This window comes from Plectropomus leopardus, chromosome 15 (genome assembly GCF_026936395.1).
Source record: "Plectropomus leopardus strain MGB_pleo_1.0 chromosome 15, ASM2693639v1, whole genome shotgun sequence".
NCBI lineage: Eukaryota > Metazoa > Chordata > Actinopteri > Perciformes > Serranidae > Plectropomus > Plectropomus leopardus.
The window spans coordinates 21,349,006-21,376,637 of NC_142190.1; the positions used below are offsets into that span (position 1 = coordinate 21,349,006).

At 41.7% G+C, this 27,632-nt stretch overlaps 2 protein-coding genes across 3 annotated transcripts; one reads left to right on the plus strand and one right to left on the minus strand.

Moving 5' to 3' along the window:
• Positions 1-693: 693 nt before the first annotated feature.
• hunk (hormonally up-regulated Neu-associated kinase) lies at positions 694-11,672 on the minus strand. Its single transcript, XM_042499988.2, has 9 exons — positions 11,030-11,672; positions 7,590-7,882; positions 6,798-6,853; positions 6,219-6,354; positions 5,976-6,103; positions 4,387-4,513; positions 4,107-4,275; positions 3,726-3,888; positions 694-2,923 (listed from the first exon to the last, which is right to left on the minus strand). The coding sequence occupies exons 1-9, from the start codon at positions 11,264-11,266 to the stop codon at positions 2,175-2,177; spliced, it is 2,058 nt and encodes a 685-aa protein (XP_042355922.1). The 5' UTR covers positions 11,267-11,672; the 3' UTR covers positions 694-2,174.
• A 2,547-nt stretch (positions 11,673-14,219) lies between these two features.
• scaf4a (SR-related CTD-associated factor 4a) lies at positions 14,220-27,410 on the plus strand. Of its 2 annotated transcripts, XM_042499438.2 has the most exons (19): positions 14,220-14,508; positions 16,201-16,284; positions 16,408-16,452; positions 16,563-16,724; positions 16,905-17,037; positions 17,441-17,577; positions 17,713-17,889; positions 18,003-18,088; positions 18,216-18,300; positions 18,826-19,002; positions 19,471-19,544; positions 20,058-20,248; positions 20,434-20,534; positions 21,017-21,130; positions 21,230-21,386; positions 22,141-22,268; positions 22,589-22,742; positions 23,089-23,244; positions 23,826-27,410. In XM_042499438.2, exons 1-19 carry the CDS (start codon positions 14,479-14,481, stop codon positions 24,959-24,961), a joined length of 3,327 nt encoding a protein of 1,108 aa, XP_042355372.2. In that variant the 5' UTR covers positions 14,220-14,478; the 3' UTR covers positions 24,962-27,410. The 2 variants fall into 2 exon arrangements, with proteins under 2 accessions (XP_042355372.2, XP_087944687.1); XM_088088561.1 differs by lacking the exon at positions 18,826-19,002 and having other exon boundaries at positions 14,225-14,508.
• The last annotated feature ends 222 nt before the right edge of the window (positions 27,411-27,632 follow it).

Genomic DNA, 27,632 nt, shown 5'->3' on the forward strand with positions numbered 1-27,632 from the left:
ACTCTTGCCCCTTGGCTTTTATCAGCTTAGCCACGCCGCTTAAATCGGACAGGCCCTGTTTGTGTCGTCGGGGGCATGTGTGTGTTTGTCTCAGAGCTCTGGTGATCCCCCTTCTTTGTCTCGTCAGGCCAGTGTCACCCAAAGAGGTTTATGATGGGGGCCACAGCTGAGTAGATTAGTGTCTGCAGTATGTGTGTGTGAAGAGGGAGGGGTTGTAATATGTGTGTGTGTGTGTGTGTGTCACAGTCCTAAGGATCCTTCAGCTGTTTAAGGGTGTTTTTCTTTTTTTACCCACCACAGGTGTCTCGTGGGAAATGTATATGGTGTGTGAGACAAGTGGCACATTGAGGTTGTAAAGCAGCGTAGACCGTTCTGTAGTGCTCCCGGAGCTGAGAGCTTTAGGAATAAAATATACGCCTCGGGCTTTGTGTAAATTAGACAAAAATGAACAAGAATGTAGAATTCTGTGGATTATTGCAGAATTACTTGCTTAATTATAGTAAGTTAAGTATATTAAATCTTTCACTTACTAAAAAGTTACATATTGGCATGTATGCACATAAAGCCAGACTGTACGCAGGTGCATTTGAAAGAGCAGACAGACACATAATGGATTTAGTATAAATATTTAAAATACTTTATACAGCATAGAAATCTCTTGACACTCAAACAAAACCATCCATTACAAAATCTTACAAAAGACCCCCCCCCCCTTTCTCTCCCTTGAGTCTGTATCAATCTCAGTATCAACCAGAAAAAAAGGTACAAAGACATTAATTTCAAAATGGTGACAGTACAGTTCGACTCGTGTAACATTGCATGCAACTTTTTCATTTTGGACAGGAAGAGATTCTACAGTATCTTAACAGTGGGGAGCCTCATGTGCCCGTGGAAGCCTTTTTTGTCATAGTTTCATGAAGCTACTAAGACGTGAAAATGTCAAACATTTTACAATCCCAGGAACACAGGAGTCGTACTGTTATTTACAAGCACAATTTTCACAGCACTCTCAAAGGAGCTCTTGGCAAATACTCGTCATTGCGGTTTAACACTTAAGACTATTGCACAAACTACAGCATTAAGACAAAAGGAAGTGAATTATTTTCGTGGATGTTACGTGATCCTCCCACCTTCATTCCCTCGACTTTCGGCGAGGTTCATAAGTTTCATAAGGCTTTTGATGCTCTATTTTTTAACTTTTTTTCTTTTTTTTCTTCAAAACCGACTATGAACAGGCAGTGAGAAAGTCGTAACTAAGACTTTGACAGTTTCCCTGTGGGTTGTAGAGGTGATGTAACACTTGTATATAAAAAGTTATAGCTGTGAATTATTATGAACGTTGAGTGATAGTTTATGAGGACACTATAAAAAGTGACTCTTCTCTTGGTACCTACTTCTATTTCGGTGCGTTGATTCTAATGGCACTAACGCTCAGACACTGCAATGCCGTGGCAAAATCCACACAAGCATGTCACAATCGACTGCTGTTCTAAACATTAATGTATGAATAATGCAGTGAGGTAAGAGATGGTAAACGCCGTTGTTACTACAGGTTTTGGTTTTTAAGAATAGTGCAGTGAGCTTCTTCATCCAGCCAGCAGTGAGGATTCAGTGCCAGCTGGCTGGAAGTCAGTGGGTATCTTCAAGAGTGTTTTCACAGAGACAAAACATTTATACATGTATTCAGGGTAAGGGTAAGAGTTGGGGTCTGTTAGCTGGTGTGAATCAGTCTGCGGCTCAATTAGTAACCAGTTACAGCGATATTACATAAGAGAGTATCTCTTGACTCAGTCTATAATACAGTGTTTAGCGTGTGTATGTGTGTGTGTGTGTGTGTGTATTACATGATGTCCCATGTCCACTCTGTATCTAGGCCACGGCAAGGTTTAGTCATTGCTCAGGGATTCGTTTCAAATCTCATCTTATAAGCGTCACCACCTCTTATTACATAATTAGAGCAGGAAGATACAATATCACTCAAACCTGCTTTTGCAAAACTTGTTTTTTTTTCTTTTTTAAATGTCATGTTGTGAAAAGTGGCTCAGTCGCAATAAAGGGACAGTTCACAGTTCAAAAGGCCGCTCTGGAAGACCTCTCCAACTTAAACAAAATGTTGAGAGGGGCCTTGAGTTCAGTCTTTCTGTCTCTCTTTCGTTTTATTTGTCGTGTATCCCTCAGCAGAGGGTCTTGAGTGCACCTGAAGCGCAGAGGAGAGTCTGCATGGGATAGGGAGGTGGGGACACCACTTCCTCGACGACCTGCTCTGGTCGGAAAGAGAACGGCTGCAGCTGGACCTTCTTCTTTAAGATCTGACCGATTCCCATAGAGGGGAATTTGCTGCGGTGCGTCGGGCTGTCAGGGTCATTGCTGCCACTGTTGGAGGGAGGACTGAACGCCGAGGTGGGGTTGAGGGGACTAAAGGCGGACTTTGGAGGGCTGAAAGCCGAGCTACCCGGGGGGCTTCCTATAGTGCTGGGGGGGCTGCCGCTAGTGTCAGAGGAACCGCCCCAGTCTGACGAGATGCTCTTCTTGGGCTGCGGGTTGACGATTAGGACGGGAGGACTGGGGATCGTGGCTTTCTTCAAGTAAGAGGAATCAGGTTGGAAGGCAGAGACGTGGCGGGGCGGGGACAGAGTCCCATTGGTCAGCTTGTACCATGGTGAGGCAGGGGTGTCTTCGATTTGCTCAGCTTTGGAAAGGGAGCCAAAGGAATGCATGCCGATGGGTGACGGTGCCGGTGGGGCAGGTATGTTGTGTTCTGGGCTCGTGTTGACTTGCGGGAGGGTGGCCAAGCGCCTCCGTTGCTGCGGGGTGTTGGAAAAAAGAGGCTGGATCTCCAGGTATTCCATGGAGGAGGACGCAACGGTGCCTGGTGGTGCCAGAGGTGAATTACGATGGCCACCAGTAATGGCACGCAATAGACCTAAGGAGAAATAAAAAGCATTGTTAAAGTCTTGAAATACTTCCAAAAAAACATATTAGTCTTTGCTCAACTTGCTGCAGGTGCAACTGAGTGAAAGAACTGCAGTACTAAGTACTCTTGGCTGGGAACCCTGCCTGTCTAGATTCTATATGTCAAGTCAGTGAGAACATACTGTGCCTCTCACTGACAATTATCTGACAACTTGGTGTAAAAGTACAAGAACATTGTGTAATCTACTGTTCCAGATCTTGTGAGGACCAGCCCGTTCTGACATGCTGGATCTGCGACAGCCTATAAGTTTTCTTTACAAAATACTTATGAGCATATGAGGAGAGGGGACCGAGCTTAGGGCCCAGCTTTGCCCTCGTGTCCTTGTCTGTCATTTGTAAGCTTTCTTAAAGGAGTATGAAATGACAGACACAGACCACATATCTCTGTTAAAAATCCGAGTTCGAAAGAATTGAATTAGATAATGTTGCTCTTTTACTAGATTGCAAAAAGTGTTGGTGTGATCGCCCTACGATTGACTGACAACTTGTCCAGGATGTTTCCTCTCAGATGGATGGATGGGTGGGTGGTTGGACGGATGGACAGACAAACAATGGATGGATGGATGGATGGATGGAAGGAGGAGTGGATGGATGGACAGTAACTACGTATGAGCGAAGAACATGCATGCTCAGTCAACCTACCCTGTATGAATAAAGGTAAATAAAATAGAATAAATAAAATGGTACTTTTTAAAACAAATATACTTATCTGTTTTTAATGTGTTTTTGCACTACATCATATGATCTCTCACCTGTTCTGTGTTTCTTCTCCTTGCTGGGCCCCTTGGCCACAGCCAGGTAGACGGGCGTCTGCTTGGGTGGGATGGTGAGCTTGTCAACGTGCTTCCTCCACTGTGTCTGGAAGTATTCGCTCTTCTGCTTTTCGCCTTTCTTTTTTTCTTGAAACTGCATCTCCTAAAGAGGCAGGGCAAATCGCACATTTTACAATTTGACATACCTGTTGTTGCGTAACCAGATTTATTACCCTATAATTATTACTCTCCTGTAACCCTGTCTATGCCACTGGTGAACACTTTGAAGTTTTAGGTTAAGTGTGTTTGCATTGTTTGCATTCTTTACACATCATTATTGAGAATGACATGAGACCGGTGTGACAGCAAGGTTCCTCTTACCCGGTACTCTTTAGAGAGTCTCTTCATTTTCTTGTTGAGGAGGAAGTAGACAGCCAGAGTGTGGCAGGCGCGGTTGGTGAGGACGGCACTCAGCACCTCGCTGTGCTTGTAGCTCATCTTTTCCGTCATGTGTAGCAACACTGTGTGGTTTATTTCCTCAATGTGGATCCTAAACACGAAAAAGGAGCACAGAGGATGAAAGTTAAAGCTTTGTGATTGATCGCTTTAAATTGAGTATTTCTAGACAACATACTGCTGCAAAATATGCGTGTCAGTCTACCTGTTCAGGTATGGTGCCCCGGTATTCTTGTTTGCCAGCTGTAGCCAGGAATCAGCCATCACCTGATGGATATTAGGACGCTTGTTGGGATCTGGCTCAAGAAGCTTCTTCAGAAGACAGATGGCAGCTGAGACACAGAGAGAGAGAATAAATATTCATAAGCTGCTACTGGCACTCAACTCACCGCATGCCTATGCAAGTTTTCCAAAACTGTAACATGTTTTTCTTGAGAAATGTGACTGTTCTTTGGTAGCTAACTGTTGGAGTAAACATCAATATTGCCTAATTTCTTTGCCACACAGTACATCGCTTAATGGTTTCCGATGACTTAGTTGGAACACAGGTACATGTTTCACAATCCCTTCGTCCTGTCCCAGTGCAGTTAGCACCCGACAACAAACTTAGCCTTTATCCTCCTCATCCCGTTCCACTTTTGTTATTATATAAGACAGAGGCGATGACACATGTATATGATTAACTCGATTAATGGTTACTTACATAACTAAGTCAGGCCATCTCTTACTGGTATGATGTGAAAGGCGACGCAACTGTTTTATAAGCAACGGTACTTCCAACCAAACATTTACACACCTATGTCCCAGACATGTACCTTGAGGCAAATACCATAATTCTTGCTGTTGCATTGACCTTGTTACGCAGTGCTAGCGACATAACAGGAAAGGTTAGATGAATCATGTTGGTAATTTTGAACAAACACAAAAAAGGTTTTGTAAGAGCACATGTACGCTGGCACTCTGCCAATGTTTCCTTTGTTGTATTTTGGCATACGCGTGACATCTCAAACGTATGTAGGGCAGTGACTGATAGGACTGTATTTCTGTATTTCCGAAGATGCTGTGTTTATTTTTGAGAAATGCGTCATTATCGACTATCAGCACTTTCGGTTTGTTGTATGTGTAGACATGCATCACTGGGCAGACCAACTGTTACATTTCTCAGTAAATTAAGCAATGTGTTTGCTTACTTTTAGGTCAGCACGGTGTCTGAAGGCTGCACTTCTCTAAAGAAGAATTAAACGATCAGTAATAGGGGTTAATCAAGGAGTCTAAGTCACTAAGAAGCCTCTAATTTCTTGTTTGGATAGTATTATTTTTGCCGCTTTTCTTTTTGTCGTATTTTGCCGCATTCTTCAGCCACTTGCGTCTCATTTAGTTTTTTTTTTTTTTTAGGTGGATGACATTTGGTAAAAGCTTCTGATTCAGACTCTCAGCTTGTTTATTAAAGCCTGCTAAATAACAATACAAAAAACTAAACAAACAAAGCTACTGACATTCTGAGCAGCTTATTATCTATAAATTTCCACTGCCCTTTCTTGCGTCTGTTTGCACCTGAATTTCAACATTCTTTCTCTCACGTGAAATCATAACCTCAAATTATCTTGTTTGCATGCAATATATATTTAGACTCAACACTTCTGTCAATTTTATCCTGAGGGGTGAATACAGTAATATCTGAATGGACATGGTAGTGTAGACAGGTTTATGGATTTATTTTTTCTTCTCCAAGGACAAGGGCCTTGTCATGTGTGATTTATCTCATAGGTGTGTCTCGGTGCATTCAGGTCTTACCTGTGGAGAGTGAGGGAGGTAGAGGGTTCATCTCCTTGTCCACCATCTTCTGGTGCAGGGCTCGGAGACTGAAGGGCTCCACGGTGAACGGCAGAGTCCCGGTCAACATTGCATACATGTTCACACCACTGGGATATGAAAAATACGCACTTCAGCTCAGGGTTTTAAAATTAACAACTATATTTAGATAAGCTGACATTTTGAAACACCTGGTTACATTTTATAATAGGAGAATACACTCACATGGACCAGACATCCACCTTTGGCCCGTACTTCTTCCTGGAGAGCAGCTCTGGTGCAGCGTATGCGGGACTTCCACACTGGGTGCTGAACGGGTCTGAGTATCCCAAGATGCCGGCGCAGTTACTGAGGCCAAAATCTGAAGCAACAGAAGAGGCGGGCTGAGTGTTGGTTTTTTTTTGTTTTTTTTACTGTCTTTTCAGCTCACTCGTTAAACAACTCACCCCCATCACAGTGTTACGCACACAAACAGAGGCAGATTAGCACTTTGGTGAGAGCTTGTAAAGGTTTTAACAGGATATTTAATTGCTCTTAGCATGTCACCACATGTGGGGCAAAGTGACGCTTTGCGTGTCCCACTCCTACTGAGAAAATCTTTTTATTACTGTAATGTAGCTGCCATCAATAGCCTTCTTCTTCCTCTGAATATTACTCTTGTTCTTTGCTGTGGGAATGTTTGTATTTATAAATGAATTTGTGGAATTTCTTTCTGTTTTATTCACAAGACATTGAAAGAAACCAGACTGAACAAGGAAAAGAAACTTGAGTCAGATGCTGTAAATGTAAGAACTCTTGAGTTACCTATGAGCTTTATGTTGTCCTGCTCATCCAGCAAGAGGTTTTCTATCTTGAGATCCCTGGAAGACAAAGAGTAATTGTTGACATTAGATTACTTATCTGAGCCACAAATCATCATACAATGCACAAGCAGGAGAGGTCACCCCCACCCCACCTCCACCCCCCCAATATGGGTCACGCTGGCTGATTTTGTCTATTGTGTGCCACCAGATCCCTCCTCAGTCTTAGAAATCCTGTTATACAGTTATCTTCATAGGCCATCTCATCATGACAGAAATTTAGTTCCCAGGCTCTGGGCAACAAAGAATTGAATTTTCCCAGGAAGAGCTAGAAATGTATGTCTGAAATTTGATTTAGATGCAGTTTATGTGTTTATGTTTTTTTTATCCCTAAATCTAATCAAACATTTTATCACTAGATTTAACAGTATTTATAGGATGCATGGAAATCCAGCAGTTATACACATCCTTTTTTTTCTTTTAAGAAATTCTTAGCAGCTCTCTTGGAAACCTCTTAAGGCATGGCAAATATGGTTATTTGTGGATTAACCGTAATGTGCACAATACGGTCTTAACCCACACTCGGAGAAAGAGGATCATGTCTGACTCAGAGATCTTAGAGTTAGCTTTAACCCATAAACGCCACAAAGCTCCCTGGATGGCAAACTGTCAATATTTACAGAGGCATTCATACAAATGGGTGAGCAATGTGTGTGTGTGTGTGTGTGGTTTTGTGTTTTTTCTTTCTCTCTCTGCATTTGTCTGCATTTCTTGAAGCGTGATATTTTTCTTTTACCTGTGCACCACACCCGCTCTGTGCAGGTGCTCAACAGCCAGCACCAACTGCCGGATGTATTTCTGAGTCTCCCGCTCGTCCAGGCGTTTTTTGTCGTAGATGCGGTTCATGAGGTTTCCCCCCGGACATAGCTCCATCACCAGGTAGTAGCTGTTTTCTGTCTCCAGGATGTCCAGCAGCTGTGTGATGTTTGGGTGGCGGATCATCTGCTGGATGTGGCCCTCCCTCCGCAGGTTTTTGGTCACATATGAGTCTTTCTTGGCCTTGCGTTTGTCGATCACCTTCACTGCCACCTGGAGAAATTGAGAAAGGAGGGAGAAAAAGATAAGTTTTGCCTCCAGACAATGTTGTGAATAATACAGATAGAACGCAGAGTACTGGTGCACTGCCGTGTCTTGGAGAAAGGATTCTGGAGAGTTGTAGTGTAACAGGTGACAAGCTTCTCGGTCTCCATTGCAGGGTATAACTCGACACTGGCCTCTCCCTCACAGCTGCTCCCAATGTGGGGCAACCCAGGCGCTTGAGGGCCCTGAGGCTGCTGGAGGGGGAGGCGTGTGTGTGTGTGTGTGTGTGTGTGTGTGTGTTGGAGGGGTTACTGAACCATCATAAACTGGGGGAAAAGCAAATGTTACCCTATCTGTTAAGAAGGCGCCGAGGCCAAATGGACAGCTGATATTCCCCCATTTGCCACAGAGTTTAGTTGCAGCTCACATGAGGAGCGCCAACAAAAAAGAGACAGGAAGCATAAAGTAGTGCTCATTTTCTGACTGAGGAGTTTTTTTTCCTTCCATTACTCATCCCAACATCTTCTTTCTATGTTCCCCTGCCCTTGTGGAGAAATAACCTGCAGTCTCCTCATAAAAGCCACAGAACATGTCCTTTACGACATACACTTCCCTCTGTAGCTAATTACATTCAATAACGCACCCGTCTACTTTATTTCATCCTCTGCCCGCGTCTCCTTGTATCCCGTCTAGACTGGGTTCAAGAGCATGGTTACCATACACAGCAAATCATCTCAAGGAGAGCCCACAGACATGGAAAGGCATGACCGGCGAAACTAATCACCATATCCATTTAATGAAATGGTGAGGGCCGAAGTGGTTGTGTGTGTCTCTTTATTCTGTCCTTCAGCTTGTCTTTCATTTTTTTTCACTTTCGGCCTTTCATCTCTGATAATTGATCCACCTCTGAAAACCTTTTTACAACTGCTAATTAAACCTGGCTGCGTGAGTGTGTGTGTGTTGAGCTGTCACAATACAGTAATAGATGGCCCATGTTTATGCCAGTGGATAAGAGAGGGGGTGCAGGGTATGTATGGGAGGGGGATGGGACACTGTATTTACAGTAGTCTATATGTGGAGAGGGGGGTGGGTGGGGATATAGAGGGGGAGGGGTGTGCCCAGCCAGGGGGCTTCTGGGGGATTCAGTTGTTTATCAGGCGCCCCTCAGACAGAAAAAGGGGGGAGATGGGGGTATGGAGGGGAAAGTGGGTTACAGACATCAAAAACACATGCATATGACCTCCCCAGCCCCCCCTGACCATGACAGCACCATCTCTCACCTCTCCTCACTTTCAGACCCCCTGCCTGTCCACACACACACACTCTCATCCCCTGCATCCACTGACTCTCTCGTGATGCTAAAAAAAGGATCTGGGAGTCCTCCTGTACTCTGTTTCCTTTCCCCCTGACTACCCTTTTGCTTGAATAAACTCCCTGCCCTCCGCACCCTCCCTGTGCCTGTTGGACTCTGAATGAGAGAGAGTGTAAAGAGAGGGAGAGCATGCCTGGTTGTGTGATTGCCAGCGTTTGCATCATCCTCAACAAAGAGAGTGAGGGGAAGAGGAGCGCTTTCTTCTCTCCTCACAGCAACAGAATGGGAGGGGGGATGAGCTAATATTTAATATGCCTTAATATGCTAAATATGGATTTCACATATGCCGTTGCACCCATACACAAACAAGCATGTAAGGACACATAAGGAAAAGGGGGATTCTTGTTTTCCAGTATGCAAATCTACTGGCTGCCCCTCAAAACAGCCTGGAGAGACAAAGGCAACCAGTGACCAATGGTGGCCCATATCAAAGCCCTTGTGCTAGCAGAATCATAATGAGGCTGAAGCCCATTTATCAACGACGTGATTTCATATGCAAGTAGCAGCTCTGCTCTCTCATAGGCCGGACAATTTTCCTCTCTGTCCCTATCACAGGCTTGCGCGCCCATAGCGGTGAGATCACCAGCAGCAGCAGACAAAGAAGAGGTTCAGAAAAAGCTCACAGAGCGCACAAATAGTTCTCCAACAACATGCTAAGAACAAGCAGCTCTTTCTCTGTCTGTCTCTCTCTTCCACACACACAAAAAGTAAATATTGTCAGTGGAGCTTGGCTAGAAAACAAGCCCTGCTGAGTCCAACAGCTGGTGGTACCGCATGAGCTCATTAACAAAGCCTCTCATTGCAAATACAGGGCTGATCACTTTCTCTCAGGAAGCCCAGAACTAAAACCCTCATGTATGGCTAAACTGCCATTATAAACAGGTGAGGAGTTTTTTCTCAGTAGACACGCAGGCATGAGCCAAGTGACAGCTGACACTGTCCACTGAAATGAAATCTTCAACCAGATCACTTTGCTGCATGCCACTCATGATCTCGACCCTTTGAAACCTGAGCAAATTCTCTTCATTTCTTTAAAAAAAAAAACATGGGAAGAAGGCAATGAACAATAAAAGAAATGACTCAAAAATTGGCAGAAATTTGTAAAAAAAAAAAAAAAAAATAGAATAAGTAAAAAATACAAAATATATTTAAAATTAAAAAATTAAATTAATAAAATTTAATTCGAAATTAATAAAAACAATAAAGGTACAAGACAAAACAAGAAAATGAACTGGAAACGTGGTTAAAAACTTAGAATTATTCTTTAACTTTTTACTAATAAATATGTAATTATGATCATTTTTAGTTTCTCCTTTGCCTTTTTCTTTTTTCCCTAGACATTTATCCCTAGTTTTTTTGGTATTACTTTCTAAATCTACTAATTTCTTGCAATTGACGGAACACTTCATACCAAGTTGCTAATTTGCCCTGCATGGGTTCAAAGGTACAGATACTTCTGAAAGGCATCTCAAGCAAAGCAGCACAAACAAATGGTGTAACTCCATGTTTCTAAGGGGACAATATTAAAAGATAGGCTATTACAGCCAGAACAAGTTTACTAAAAGAAAAAAAAGTTGGTTTTCCTAAAAAAATTTATTTAAAAATTGCAAAAAGTCAAAAGAAAAAAAAAATCAAAATCATTTTAAATGATACACGACTACATTAACTTTAATGCTGGCTTCATGAGATTGGACCACAAGATCCATTTAAATAAAACAAAGAAAAACAAAATGTGTTGCACAGAATTTTACCAAAACCCTGTTGCATTGCCCCTTCAGTCTTACCTTCTCCCCAGTCAACGCATGGAGACCTTCTCTAACTTTGGCAAACGATCCTTCTCCCAGCTTCCTCCCAATCAGATAGTTCCCGACCCGCTTGGTGTGGTAAAAGTTCTTCAGGATGTCAGCCGCAGGACTGCACGAGGCCGGGAGGATGCTGTCATTGCCGGCACTATTTGGGGTTTTACCCTCATATAACCCGTGACTGTTGTCTACTACCATGTCGCTGTCTGCAACTGGCATCACAGCTCCCTTGTCAAATGTCCCCTTCTTTTAACAAGGGGGAGAAAAATGCGCAGCTCGTCCTCTCACCCACCTTAAAGGCGGGTATTAAATGCTTAACGTCCGGTGAAGTGCGTTAACTCCGCTCTGCCTGCGTCTTGCCCCTAATAACAAATTAAGGGAACCGGAGCTCGCGCCACCTGTTCGCCCAAAGTATCCAGTGAGCGCACTCAGCAGGTTCCGAGACAAGTAGATTTAAATGACACACAAAAATATGTCACACTCAATCATGGAAAGTTATTAACTGACGCAACCTGGCTTAATACTTGTGAAGAATTAAAAAAAAATCTGTAGCTCAGTCAGAGGTAGGCTCTTAATCAGCGCGTCCCTGCTCCACACTCTCCTGGATAGTCTGCGCGCATGCAGCGTGTTTTCAGTTTGAACTGACTTTACCGGTCATATGGGTGGGCGTTTCTTAGTGTGAGGGTGGAAAAAAAACACACAGACCCTCACACTGTTGTGGTGGTGGTAGCCGGGGTAATTTTCAATCCAATCAGCGCAGGCGGGCGGAGCACATGTGAGAACAAGGGGTACAACTCCACCCGGTACCGCTGCCCCACCGTTTCGCATGGTGCGCTCTGACTGTACACAGCTATGAACAAAGAGTACATTTGTAGCCGGAAGAGAGAGAGAGAGAGAGCAACACTGTCACCGTTAATATTTAGATGTGTTTTGTAATTCTTGCAACATGATTGCTGGCTGTCAGCGTTGTAATTGTATTGCCATGTTTATTTGGGTAGATTTGTGCGTAAAAGATCCAAATGTTCACGCCATGCGCTGTGCGCCACGCAGCCCTACAACAGCATCGGCACACATAGAGCTGTGTATGAATGATCATAAACGAATATGTAAAAATGAGTCAGTTTCATGTGAGATGCGCTATCCATTGTGTTCATTGCGTTGTTGTGTGTTGCTGAACTTGGAGTTCTGCCAATTATAAGTTGTGCGGCAAACAAAGACGCGTCTTCCTCCGCGCTCGTTGAGGTGTTTACTGTCCTAATTAACATGGTGTTTTCACTCAGAGAACACCTGCAGGGAGGGGCAACAGTTTTAGACACATTTTTCTTACTGTATGTGGCTGCACAGGTTGATATGAGCTAATATGATTATTTTAGTGTTTTTACTATACTGTGAACCTGCAAAGGGTGAGCAAATAACATACACACCTGGCAATATAATTGAATCCAATAGCTCGCGATTTTATGCTTATGTTATGTTTATTTCTTTATGCTCTTTCAGGGAGGTGTTGATTTACCACTCGCTGTAGTTTGTGGCATTACTGCGTTAGATTTCCTTATATAGACCTATACAGGTGTGTTCTATGCTGCTCACCTCTTGTATGGATTCCTGGAGAGAGAATACATCTGCACATACAGACTTGCCTGCTGGACCATGCTTTCTAGACGCTAAACCAGACACCCAGACATTAAACCAAAAATGTAAGTATAACACCATCTACTGGAGTCACTCTGTACTACAAGAACATACATTCAGGTCGACTTCCTAAAAGACATGAGACATGTACTTGCTTTTATTTATTCTTTAGTTAAAATTATGAGCAGGTCATCTGTGGATTGGTCCTTGGAGTTTAGCAGTAGGGTACAAAATAAAAATACTTAATAAAAATACTAATAAAAATACTACAATCTGTGAAGGTAGTCAAGGATTTAGAGGGAAACAGAGATCTTGTGACAGATATAGCATAATGATTCTGAGATATTATTTGAAAATGTTGCACATATCATTCATTTATAAACATGAGAAACATCACACCACTACAGGGTTTCTGTACATTTTCATGGATAAAATTACAAAATTTGGCCTCATGACTTTTCAAGGACTTGTAATAAATTCATTCATTCAAACATAAATTCTCTTACACAGACAGCTTCAGAAAATAAAATCAAAACTTCAATTGATGTTTTTCAAATATTATTATTATTTATTTATTTTTACCTTTTTTCTTTCTTTCTTTCTTTCTTTCTTCGCTATTTTTAGGTCATTTTCTGGCTAACATTTTAAAGAAATTTCTTGCTTATTAGGTAATTACCTGTTAAGTTGCTCAGTGCCTTTCCATGCTTTGAAAGAAATCAGCCAATTTGCTCAGGTTTCAAAGAGGTTAAAGGTAGATGTCATATTTAGCTCATGTTTTTCCAACATTAGGTGATGACGAGAGTATTAGGAATTGCCACCTTCTATTATGAATCATAGTCATGAAAAAAAAATCAGGTGGTTTATTCTTTCAATCCTCAATTTAGCTCTATGGTTTAATCTGGAGTCATGTAGGACTCCAGTTTAACAAAATAGATTGGTATCTGAGAGGTGGAATATGTGAAATCTGCTAATGTTGCATGTGTAGTCTGCTGTGTGTGCACTGTAGCCTACCTGATGGGCCCCTGAAGACAACTTGTGTAGGCACCATGGCTGGTGATGTGTCAAAAGGGATGCTGCAATATGAGGAAGGCATTAAAAAGAAAAATGCACTGGGGAGGGTCTTGTGTTTTTTATTGGCTTTATTGGCAACTTTGAATGGTAGTATTTTGTATTTATGTACCCCTAATCCCACCAGAGACATGTTTTCTTTAAAAATCTGCAAAATCACACCATTTATCATAGCCAGAAAGTGGTATAAAAAGAAAAAACAAAGTTGCAGACAATCCTTTCACATATGATTTTTTAGGAAGGTTGGCATTTTGCATAAGAAATTGGATATTTATTAGTTTTGGCGATAACTAACACCTGCATTGTTTGCAAGTAGCATTGGCTCCAATACTACCTACATTTAATATAATAATAATAATAATAATGATAATGATGATGATGATGATGATGATGATGATGATGATGATGATGATGATAATAATTAATAATAATAGGCTCCTCTAATAAATAAAGTACACACATAAACGGACACTCCATGGACAACCGTGTCTTATGCCCTGTCCACGTGTTTCAGTCCCTGCAGCACTCCACCACCCTGTGGACAAAACATAGAACAACAAAACTGACTCCCATCATGCTTTGCCTTACCCGCCGACCTGAGCGCTACCGATGCTAGGCTAACTATCGTTAGCTACCGGGAGCGGACATGTTGTACCGACCCTTCCGTGAATAAACATCGCTGTAAGCGGGCATTCAGGAGTTTAGGGTTTCGCTCGGAGCTTTGGGCAATCATGGACGCCGTCAACGCCTTTAACCACGAGGTAAGCCGCCTTCAGGGCTCGCTGAGACCCTGAAGTCACCGAGTCTGGCGGCGCTGGTTATGTTGCTGTGTTGCTCTGGAGCTAGCAGAGCAGGACTGACCAGTGGGCCTTATCGGCGAGCTAGCTGGACTTACACATCTTACCTGTCTCAGGGCTAACTGAGTTAGCGTGTATGTTGTCGCTACACCTGCGACGCAAGTAATGCTGGTGTTAAAACAAATTATAAGGTTGTCTGCTAACTAAAGTAGCGAGCTAACGCAACCATAGCCAGTCCACTCTGGCTCTAGTAACCTTGCACAAAGTTACGTTTATGTTAACTTGTGGGAGCATGATTACTAACATTGGTGTGGTTAACAATGCTACTGGCAAACACACTATCCTACTGTTATTGTCACGCTGCAAGCTAACAAACAAAAGTGTTTCAGCGGTACGCACAGTCTGGGTTTGTGTGGAGGATTTCAGGCTAAGTTACTGTAAGGCCTGAGACCTGATGGTTAATGCCAAATCAAGAGACAGGTCAAGTTATCCTTTGGTGGTTTTGTTTAATCGTGAGTAGCCTTTTTTATCCCTTGAATGTTATAGTTACCGTGGCTGGGCCCACAGTGACTGAATGGCAAACTCAAACCTCCAATCCTATCATAACTAGCTAACCCTCATACTTGTTTGTTGCACCACATTAATATAATCCCACATTGTTTATGATAATTCTTGAAAAGGGCTTGTCCTTTTAATAACAGTTTCTGTCTGGCAATAGAGACAGAGAAAGTACGCTTTGTATACATGACACACATGTCAATGTACATACTTCACACAACTGGTAAATAACAGACGTGAGTGATGAATGAATTAGTTTCTCTCAGACCATTTTCTTCAGCTCAGAATAAGCAAAGCAACAGCCTCATGCAACCCTCAGACATTAAAATGTCTTGGCATCCTCAAAAGTAGACACCCATCAAATGTGTGTCGTAAATTAGGGCAGGGCAAAATATCAATAGTATATCAATATTGTTATGTGAGACTAGGTATTGTTGTAGATTCTGGATATCATAATATTGTTAGTGTTGTCTTTTCCTGATTTTAGAGGCTGCGTTTCAGGAAAGCGATGCCCTTTTTTTAAATTCCAAGATTGTTTTAGCTGTTCTGTCATTTGCCTTTACTAGGGTTGCAACAAATAATCAATTAGTTGTCAATTATTTAATTAATGGACACTGATAACTGATTAATTTGTTTGAGTAGAATCTCTGATTCCAGCTTCTCACCTTGAATATTTTCTGGTTTCGCTGCTCCTCTGTGAGGACAAAACAAGACAACTGGTGATGTCATCTTGAGCTAACTGATCAATCTAGAAAATAATCAACAGATTAAAGTCTTTACCCACTCAGCCATTATGTTAGTGATGATTAATTTTCAAAAATCTCACTGAGTAAATATTTTGTGAAAGCCCCAAGCCAGCCCTACAATATCGTAATTGAGGTATTTGATGAAAAAAAGAATAAATTAAAAAATTTAAAAAAATATAAAAAAAATATCTATATATATAAACCACATAAGAGTTTTTAGTGTCTGCATGTGTCAAAGGCTCTGTTACAGATGGAAAATGAAACTGTACTGTATTTCTTTGTATTATTATTTTTTTCTTCTCGCATCTCACAATGCTCAATATCTCACTCCTGTTATCTACTCTATCTCTAGTTATTCTCGTTGATGGACTCCAAGCCCCCAATCTCAAGGGCTAAGATGATCTCCATCACCAAGTCAGCCATCAAAGCTATGAAAGTAAGACTATGTCTTCATTCCTTTGTTTTAAGAGACACTTATATATCTAATTGAGCAATATTCGCTGTGTTTTTGACAAAATATGCCTCTTTTTTGAGTCTCACTTGCTTCTCTCTTTCTCAGCTCTACAAACACGTGGTCCAGATTGTGGAAAAATTTATCAAAAAGGTGAGACAAGCCTGTCTAAATTCACTTATCACCCGTTTTCACCTTTCAAACATGAATAAAACCAAACATGATTAAAAACCAAACCTGACTTCTCTTTCTGCTGTCTCCAGTGTAAGCCTGAGTACAAGGTAGCGGGCTTGTATGTGGTGGATTCCATTGTTAGGCAGTCTAGACACCAGTTCGGATCAGACAAGGACGTGTTTGGCCCAAGGTTCACCAAAAACATTACAGGAACCTTTGAGAACCTTTGCCTTTGCCCAGTAGAGGACAGGGTAAGAAGAGAATGAGTTGGTGAAAAATTCACTGTGATGAATAATATGAATTGTATTGTTAAAGTCATGTAAAGGGTTGAAGGTTTTTTTCCCACTCTAATGACAAATCCTCACATAAATCACCTTCCTGTTTTTCCTTCTTCTTCACCTGTTTCCCTGCTTTCTTATTGTCCTTTACAGAGTAAGATCGTGCGGGTGTTGAACCTGTGGCAGAAGAATGGGGTGTTCAAGATTGAGGTTATTCAGCCGCTCCTGGACATGGCAGCTGGCTCGAGCAGTGCTGCTGCACCCTACACAGGATCAGATGACCCAGGTAATTTTTGAGTTTGTAACCATGAGGCAGCAGGGATTGTTGTAAATCAGTGATATTGTTTTTAAAATTGGTTCTTTTATTAGCTTTATACCAACATCATCAGCACAAGTTAATAATGTTGCGTTCACCTGTAAAAATAATCTGTTTGCTTAGTTTGCTTTTTTTAGTTTACATTTTATGAAATCTAAATAATTTAAGACAATACAATACAAAAAAAATACACACCACACAAAACACAACGCCAACAGCCACTTTTACCACTGAACACAGCATATTTTAGATTCCTTCCCAAAAAGTTCCATAAAACAATTTAATGTTGGTATGCTGACGTATCAACAAATGTTCTGGGGTTTGACTCTGTGTGTTGCTGACACACATGTTCACGTCTTGTCTCTTCCTTAAGGTTCTTCCCCACCTCCAGCCAAAGAGCCGGTTACTGCAGTAACGGCAAACTCCACCATGACACCGGCTGCTCAGCTGCAAAACTCTGATGCCTTTGCTGCTGTGGCGCAGCTCTTCCAGTCCACGCAGGGTCAGCAGGTGTGTGTGTGTGTGTGTGTAACAGTGCAGACTGGCATTTGCTTTGACCATGGTTATTTTGCGTGCATTATCTTTGCTTGCACATCTCTTAAAACCTCATCATTAAGTCTTCTTTCACTCTCTGGCCTTTTTTAGCTTCAGCAGATGCTCCAGAACTTTCAGCAGCAGCCAGTGAAGCCTGACACCAACACTCCGCCTCCTGTCCCTACCGTTCAAACACAGGCCCCGAATGTCACCACTGGCCAGGGCATGGTCACCCCGCAGCCACCTCTGCCCACCCAAGCTGCTCAGCAGAAGACAGCATTTGACAAGGTGGCAGTGTGTTTTTGTACTTGCATATGCCATTAACAGCTATGTTAAATGACGTTAAAAACATTATAATTTGTGCACTTTTTACATTCATTACCTGTCTCTCTCTTTCTTAGAAGTTGCTGGACCGGTTCGACTATGATGATGAACCAGAGGTTGGAGAAGAAACAAAAAAGGATGAAATGTCATCACAAGCCTCTTTGTAAGCCCCTGATTTATTACATATAATACAGTAACTCTGGACTGCCAAGTAGTGGGAAGATCTGATGGATTTTTTAAAAAATGAACTGAAAGCTGTGAAGCTAATGGGGTTATTTTTATCACCACAGTATGCAGCAGCCTCCAGCCTTCCCACAGCACATGGAGCACTTTAAACCATCGATGCTGAACATGTTTCAAGACCTCTCACAACAGGTAATAACTACAAGCTTTAGTTTCAGTGAACTCATCCCTACTGACGAGTCCAAATTCTGTGATTTTTTTTCTTAATTTTTACTTTAAACTTTAAAATGCTATCGAAATTCAGTGTCCGATCTCAATAACTATTGTAGCTAGCGTTGTAACACTAGGGTTACGCACAGCCAACAGCCAAACGCTGGTAAAATATGCATGTGGCTGCTAGATTTGCTTCACTCACCAGCCAAAATACCAATAGTTATCTGTTGAGTGGCTGGTAGATTTTGGAGTCCAGCAGCCACAGTGGCAGGTAGACAAAAAAGTTCATTTCCAACTGTGGTTACGTAGTACACTATACATTATATGAGCTGTAGTTTGGAAGGTAACACTTCTGACCACGATTACATCTTAAAATGTTAAAATTATAATCTAGGTACCAACCAAACTTTTCTGCCAAATTAGTTTTATTTAAAAAAAAAAAAAAAAAACCCAAAAAACCAAAACACTGTACATGCACAGTATTAATGCAGTTGTCTTTCTCAGGCTCCTCTGCCTCCGAATGGACAGCCTCAGGCTTATGGTTTACCTCCAGGACAAAGCTTCCCAGTTATGATGCCTCATATGGGGCATGCTTTGCCAGGCCAGACGCTCCCTGGTTCTACTGGCCCGCCAAGCTTCCCAGGAGTATTTCCTCCCCAAAATACCGCCCAGCAACAACAGGTAGACTTAAAAGCAGCACATGGTGCTCAACGGTAGCTCACCCGGTACAGCAGGCGTTCCCAGTTCAAAGGCTATGTCCTTGTCGCGGCGGCCGCAAGTTTGATTCCACCCTCAGCCCTGTGCTGCATGTCATCCCCTCTCTCTTCCCCTGTCACGCTGAAGCTGTCCCATCAAATACAGGCAAAAAAACCCCAGAAAATCATCTTAAAAAAAAGAAAGCAGTACATAGTATATGTAAATCCTAACAAGCTGTTTTTAGGGTAAATTAAGTTGGTTGTGTAGATTTTCCTTAATTTTTGAAATTTATATTGTAATTGAAATCTGATGGCAGAAAAAACAGCTTAATGTAGCGAAAAGTATTATGCTTAACTTAGGTGGAATATTAAGAAGTATGCTCAATTTTACGATCGTTTAAATGCTTAACAGTTTGCACAAAATCATAATCAGGTCTTTTTCCATGCCATATAGGATTTGTCTGTGGATGTGGACCGATCGTCTATGAGAGATGGCAGACACGGTCGACGGTCGAACTCAGGCTCCAGGTGAGTGTCAGGGATGTGACGTGTCGAAGGCTCCATGTCAGAGCTGTGCTTAAGTCTGTAAAGGTATACCATGCAGAAATAGCCGAGTACTGTTTGTAAACAGTATTGTCAGCAAAAGTGAAAGCCAACCCGGATTTCTGAGTTTTTTTGGTGCTGTAGTCAAGATGTCTGTAGCTTCCTCCTGGATGCATGCTGCTACCATCTGGCACTTAGTTGCTCCCTTTTTTTTAAGTGTCGACTTCACCTCTGTGCTGTGCCTAGCAACATCCCGAACATAGCAAAATTAGAAGAAAATACTGGCATAGTGTCTGCAGATAAAAACACCACCACACACTTCTATCGTGGTTATTAATGATTGAGAGGAATCACTTTTGTACAAGTCTGTACCTTTTTTTAAGGAAAATCCTGCATTGTATACCTTTGAGTATTTCTTAAGGTTTATGTAGGTAAAGAGCACAGAGCCTTTTTATTGTGAACAAATCATGAGTTTTGATATCTTTTATTTTTCTCCAGGTCTCCAAAGCGGAGGAGGTCACGGTCTAATTCCCGAACACGACGATCCAGGCACAGGCGGTCGCGCTCTCGCTCCAGAGACCGTCGTCACCATTCCCCACGCTCGCGCTCGCAGGAGCGCAGGGAGAGAGAGAAGGAGAGAGAGCGACGGCAGAAAGGCCTCCCACCACCCAAGAGCGAGACACTAAGCAGTGAGTCATAATCTATTTATGGTCGTAGATAGGCATAAACCTGCACAGCATGTTTTTGAGGTTGTCTTATAATATGATTGACACAGAGTTTTTTTTTATTTTTTTATTCTTCCTTTGATTCCAAGGAGTGTATGTATTTTAGCATAAGTAAGTTCTTGTTTGTGGTACCTTTCCTGTCTCTTCAGTTTGCAGTACAACTCTGTGGGTGGGCCAGCTGGACAAGAGAACACAACAGCAAGATGTTGCCTGTTTACTGGAGGAGTTTGGGCAGATAGAGTCCATCAATGTAAGTGGACCTAAATTAATCAGTTACATTGATCAGACTGTGGCTACATTCTGTGTTTGTAACAACGACATTTGCGTTTTCTTTTTTACAATTTACATTTTTAATAAGAAAATCAGAAACGTAAATGCAGAGATGCAGTCTTCTGTTGGAGACAACTTTGTCTTGCTGTATCAAAAATTTTAAGTGTTGATGCGCATTGTGCTCCTGCTATCTTACTTCTCAATTCTAGCATGAACTTAATCACATAGATGCATAATGTTAGCCGACCCAACCTCTACAAAATAGATGCTGGCTCTGCACTGGCAACCACCACATGTCCTCATAATGTTACAGTGGATTAATACTTAACCTTAAGGTAATAAATATGGAGCTCTCTGTAGCCAGAATCCATAGTGCTAATAAAAATAAGAAAAAAATTCCTCCTCCTCTCCATCCTCTTTTTTTCTCCTAACCTGTCTGCTTGTCCTCCTTCTCTTGTTCAGATGATCCCTCCGCGGGGCTGTGCCTATATCGTCATGATACATAGGCAAGATGCTTTCAGGGCTCTGCAGAAGCTTAGTAGAGGATCTCACAAAGTGAACCAGAAAACTATCAAGGTGAGCGAGCAACACGGACTGCTGCTTCGTAAAGCAAATCCGTGGGAAACTGAGAATTTTCTTATTTAATCAACATTTATTTTTTTCATTTCTTTCCAGATTGCTTGGGCTTTGAACAAAGGCATAAAGTCTGAGTTTAAACAGTACTGGGATGTGGAGATGGGTGTCACCTTTATACCATGGTCTAAAATCAGAGAGACCCAGTTGGAGGAGCTAAAAGAAGGAGGAATACTGGATCCAGACACCTTATCACCAGGTAAAAACTGATGAACACATTAGGATAGCATACAAATACATTAAGACATGAAATGCATACGCACATAGTTCATGTTAGAAGTCCAGTTAGAGCAGTCATTAAGAACATTTTTGTCAGCTGAAATTGTCTATTCAGCGAATTGATTGATCAGTGGGGGAAAATAAAGCGCCAGCGCTTTTTTCTTTTTTTTTTTTTTTCCTCTAGTTGACGAGAATTGAAAAGTGTTCGGTGAAAGAAAAATACTGCTAGTCAGTGGCCACATAGACTGGCTGGTTCGTCTTCTTCCCTTACTGGCTTTAGCAAGTTCTCTGCTTTGCAACATTTCGTGGATGTTCCATTTCATAGAAGCCAGATGCATCCAATGTGTCTTAGCTAAAAATAACAAAAAACAAACAAACAAAAAACGCTTTGCTGTCAGAGCAATCCCAGCTAGGTGTTTTCAGAAGAGCACCTGGAGTCTTCATCTGGAGAAAAAAACGCCTTGGTGAACACTCAACTTTATTATGAGAGTAACACGAGAGATTGTCAGACCAATAAAAAATTGGTTGATTAAGAGCATATTGATCAATTAATCAACCAACTGGCCAGCAGATGTCAGTCCCATCGGTTAGTCACACACTGAATTAAGTCGTTTTGCTCAAAAAATGCTTTTATTAAAATATCATTCGAAACAAGTTGTATTGTTGATGTTATTGTGTATCATAGTGTACCAGTCTGCTTTTTATAAGTCTGAATTTTTAAAAAATATTTCCAGAGTGGAGTGGAGCGAGGAAGACTCTTGGCCTCCTGGAGGAACTCACCCACAACGGCCGTTCTGAGCCACAGCAGCCTGAGGAACCACAAGTAATACCTGTGGCTGCCGCAGCTGCTCCTCCTGCACAGGTAACCAGCAGCCAGTCGTGTCACCTGCATAAACTTGATACATTAGAGATAAAACTTGCTGTAATTAAGATTATGTGCCTGCTGTTCTTTCTGCAATCTATATAAATTGTATGCATGTAATGAACTTTTAAAGCAGAAGGCTTAGCTGGTGTAACACCCGGTCTATACCTGCATGAAATAAGTTGAGGTAGCTTAGATAAAAAAAATCAGTTGTAGCAGTTTGTAGTTACTAATCTGTGTTTCTCCAGATTGTCACAGGAAAGTATAACAAATGCCTTTCTCATTTTACATCTACAGTAAATCCTTGTAAATGTTCTCAGGTTCCTCCAATGCAGCAGCCAATGGTTGGTGTGGGTTCTCTCCAGCCTCCTGTTTTTCCTGGTCCCATAGGCCTGCCTCCACCTTCCTTCCCTCCAGGCGTCCCCCCTCCTCCTTTTATCAGACCTGGCTTCAACCCTATGCAGCTTCCTCCAGGTAGCACCTCTTTCAGCTTCATTTCATTGCGCCTCTTGTGTTTATCTTTCTTCTCTGGTGTCACAAAGAGCTCATCAAGAGATTATTGTCAAGAGTAATAACGAAAAGGTTGTAATATTTAAGGGGAATATTGAGTGTGTGGTCGCTAAATTTCTGCAACTTTTTAATAGGAAACTCTACTGTACAAATACAACACACTGCTGTTTCTAAATCTTTTTCAATCTCATCATGGAGTCATATAGTCGACCTGCTTTGCTTTTTCACAAACAAACCAGACCAGGATTCCACACCCGTTGACAGTTTTGACTCCGACCCAAACAAACTCCTGTCACCCCTCCTCTCCCAGGTTTTCCTCCCCCAGGTGCAATGCCCCTGGGTCCCCCACCTCCCTCCAAAGGTGGAGTTGAAGACCCGCCTCTGGATCCAGTGGGTCTTGGCAACAGGAAACATGACGAGGTCCCGGAAGGTCCCAACATTTTCAACAACCAGATAGGACCTTTGGGTCAGTCTGTCTTTCTCTCTGAACTTTAACCAAAGTGATTTGTTGTTTCTCCTTCTGCTCTGTTGCTTTTGGATAGTTGGGAAGTTAAGTAAAAATTAAAGCCAGAGTTCCCACGGTCATGGAAAACCTGGAAAATTTATTTAATTTTACAAACACATTTCCAAGGCAGGGAAAAGTCATGGAACTAGTAAAAAGTTATTGAACGTGTTGGAAAAGTCATGGAAATGCATTGTGTGTAATAAATTCAGTTACATTAATGTAACATAACAGTAAATTTATTTTCTGTCACTAATGATGTAACATCGCTTTAATATACGTTGATGTGTTACAGGTTTTTGATAATGTTTGTTTGCTTGTTTGTTTGTTTGTCCAATTGAAATATTGGATTTTTAAATTTGTGACATCTTTGAATACATCATGTGGGATGCTGAAATTATTTTTCAATAGAGTTTAATCTTATATGTTTGAAATTGCCAGCTAAGTGGGGCAAGAAAAAAATATTTTGAATCCTTGAAAAGTTTTGACAGTGACAATGTGTGGGAGCCCTGTAATGCTGTATCTTGTATTTGTTTCCTCAACAGGTAACCCAGTAGGTGGACCTCCAGGTTCTCTCCCAAGTGGTCCTCCAGGAAACATCCCACCCCCGTCTGCTGGTTTGCTTGGCGCGCGGCCCGGTATAATCCCGCTCCAGCGTCCTCCGGGTCCCCCACCACCACACATACGTTTCCCTCCACCCCACGGGCCAAGACCTCCTCACTCCAGCTTGCCTCCTATGCCCCCACAGATGATACCCAGAGGGCCACACCCTCAAATAATGCATCATGACACTCCTCCACCTAAAGGGGGCTTTGGGATGCTCCCTCCCCACAATATAAGGGCTCCTTTCCCTCCACATGGCCCACCTCCTCAAGGTCCTCCTCCTCCTTTTATCAGACCAGGGGGACCACGCGCCCTGGATGGGCCAGAAGAAATGGACAGCAGACCATTCAGGGGAGACAGGCCTGGGTTTAGGGACCGAGAGCCAGAGAGGGACAGGGACTGGGATCGAGACAGGGACAGGGACAGAGAGAGGGACAGAGGCTTTGGAGGTGGAAGGCGTCCATTTGGTGATGGAGGGAGGGGAGGAAGTGGTGATAGAATGGATGGAAGGGACCGGCTCGGAGGCTGGCAGGAAGAAGGAGGAGATCACCGGGGAGGAGGATGGGAGAGAGACAGAGATCGGGATAGAGACCGCGATCGAGACAGAGACAGACGGGACTGGAGGGAGAGGCGAAACAGCCTGGATAGCGACAGGGAGCGAGGGAGGGGAGATGATGGGGAGAGGGATCGAGGGAGGGGAGAGGGAGGAGGGAGAGGGAGGGGAGAAGGTGGGAGTCAAAACAGAGGCAGAGGAGCTGAAGGAAAAGAAGGGGACAAGCCAAGGAGAGAACGCCGAGAGAGGACCACGCGGTGGGACAGGGACGATCGATTGGCCGAACTGGAAAAAATGGACATATTTCGGACCTCTAACACCACAGAGCAACCCCGGGTGACCCCTGCGGTTACCACGGAAACCAGTAAAGAACCAAGTGCGGAAGCTTCTGAAAAGAAGGCAGAATCTGAACTTTTATCTCCGTCCCCAGGGGTAACTGCTGCTGCAGGAGAGCCGAAGCCCTCCGAGCCCTCACCTTCAGCTCAAAGTGAGCCCACAGAAGCAAAACAGGAAGCAGCATCATAGACTGGCTCACTGCTCCTTCAGTCAGAGACTGCTGTGAACCACTGAAGATTTAAAAAAAAAAAAAGGTGTTTTTTCACTCTGAGTCAGCCTCAACTCCTGGCATATGAATTCTAACTCGTCACAGTTTATCAGTTGGTAATTGACAGTTTCTGGGCAGTAACACGCGTCTTGAAAACAAACATCTCCCACGTGCTGTCAAACATGTAAAACGGATGTTTTCTGACATTACAGCTTATGGTCAAATTTAGCTTTCGTTTTTTGAAACACATGACAACACAAGAATCGGTTTGGTAAAATTGCTATAGTTAAATATTGGCTGTTAACTGTTTTTCCCCTAAGTTATATGAATTAACAGACTGCTTGCATGTTAACATAATGTCCATTTGAGGTTAATTTGATTTTAGCTTTTATGTTTTTACTCAGATTGGTGTGCAAACGGAGGATCAGCTGACTTGTATGACAAATTTCTTTTTACCTCATTGCCTTATCTGTGTGTCAGCAGGCACTCCTCATTAAGATGAATATGTTCTTTTTTTTTTTTTTTTTTTTTTTAAATCTGCCAAAATGTAATTTCAAATACAAAATTTCAAATACTGGTCACAATATAGGCACCATTTATTTTTCTTTGTTTTCATCTCATTTTGTGTGTCATGTTGGCTCCTCACTGCAAGATCACCATAGACTGTGGTAGCCTTAAAATCCAAGTTACTTGTAGGTGTTTAAAATTGAGAAAAAAAATTACAAATTGGGGAAAACAAGTCAAGATAAATTACACTGAGAATTAGGCCTGATACATTGCTCTCATGTATTGTTGAGGTCTATTGTTGGATAAGTTCCCACTTTTCACCCTTTGAACTACAATTTATTTGAGACAGAACAAAGAGGAGCGCTGTCTTCATTATTTAGAAATATCCACTCTAAATACATGATTTTATTTCATTTTTTATGTATTGCACTAGTCTAACAAACATAGAAGCTGATCTAATTCTCACAAGGTCTGTGAACCAAATGTGGTCCTCATGTTTTGCTGATAACAGGAATCACACCCAATTCCTTGCAGTATAACTAACACTCATATAATTCATAATAATGTTTAGGGAACCAAGAACGCTTCACATTAATAGTGTAAGTCTTTCATATGTGCATATAATCATTGTAGCTGGATACAAAAATATTGGAGAAAAACAAACCATTGAAAAAAGCTCAAAACCAAGGACTTAAACAGTGGCATAATTAAATTCATTTTGCTTAACTAACAGTGTGACTGATGGACCAGGAGGCATTTCACATAAGACATTTCAATATAACATGCAGAAAAAATAAGAACAAAAGAAAAGGTAAATCTTGTGTTATATCTCCCCTGGGATATTTAGGAGGTAAAGATATAAGGTGATGTTATATAAGTGGGCTTTGTTTCAGACGTATGAGTTGTCTACACAGAGATATTGGGATATCCATTTGCAAAGAAATGAACTTAAACCCAGATTAGCTGCTCAGAACTCATTAAAAAAAGAACAGATTTTTCTCTTAAGTGGATTTTCATCATGTTTTCTATTAATTCTTTTGACAGTCAATTTTTCAAAACTAACATTTACATCCAAGTGGAAGTAAACTACCATTCTAGGATGTGTATATTTAGTAATTTTTTTTTCTGTTGTCTGAATTTGACTAAATGTGTAACTTTATTTTTCAGTCAAGGGATAAAGTAGAACTTTTTGTAGATTGAACACATGTTGTGTAATCCACAAAAAACTGCACAAATTCAGGTGCCAGAGTGGATTTTTGAGCATTGTGTATTCACACGTTAGAGGGCAGATTCTATAAGTTTTATGTTTGTGGTCTTTCCTTTTCCCGGTGTGTGGGGAAAAAAGCAGAAATCTCTTGGATCAGACGAGACTTTTTTTTTTTTATTTGTCACATGTACTGTACGTCAGTCAAATTCAGATAGAAGCTGATTTTGGCCACAAAAATACAATATGTAACCCTGTAGCTGAATTCTGTTTAGTCTTTGACACAGCTTTTAAACTCAGTATCTGATTCACTGCAGACAAACTGCATCTGATATTAAGTTAACATTTAAAGCCCAGATTCTGCAAGCCCAACTCTTGTTCATGAATAAATTTAACACAGAGGCACCAAGGACAAAACTAAAGTGACAAAATGAAATGTTGCTTGGGAGACACTGCTGTAAATATGCTTGTATCACTGATGATTCAGAGGTGTAATGGTAATTGTTGTTAATGATCTGTGATTTGTTTATCTGAGAGAAGCAAACTGATTTTGGAAGGAACGACAGAGGCCTCTTGCTTTAACTTTTTTTAAACTCCTAATGGTTTGAAAGTTGACAGATGTTTCTATGATTTGTTAAAAACACAAAAGACATGGACATTAAATCTTCAATATTTCAGCCAGGGGATATTGTTTTTAATAAAACTATTTTTGTACCAAATCACTTTGCTTGTTCAAATTATATTCAGTGCTTAACCCACGCTCACTGCTGGCACACATAATGGTCTCTTTTAGTGCTACAGGCCTTATATTTAGTGTGATTTTGCAGTAGTGCTGTTAATATTTCCAGGTTACCCTTTACTATTGACAATGAAGAGTAAAGCAGGTGAGATTTATCATTATGCAAGTCTAGATTTCAATGACAAAAAGCTAATGTGACAGC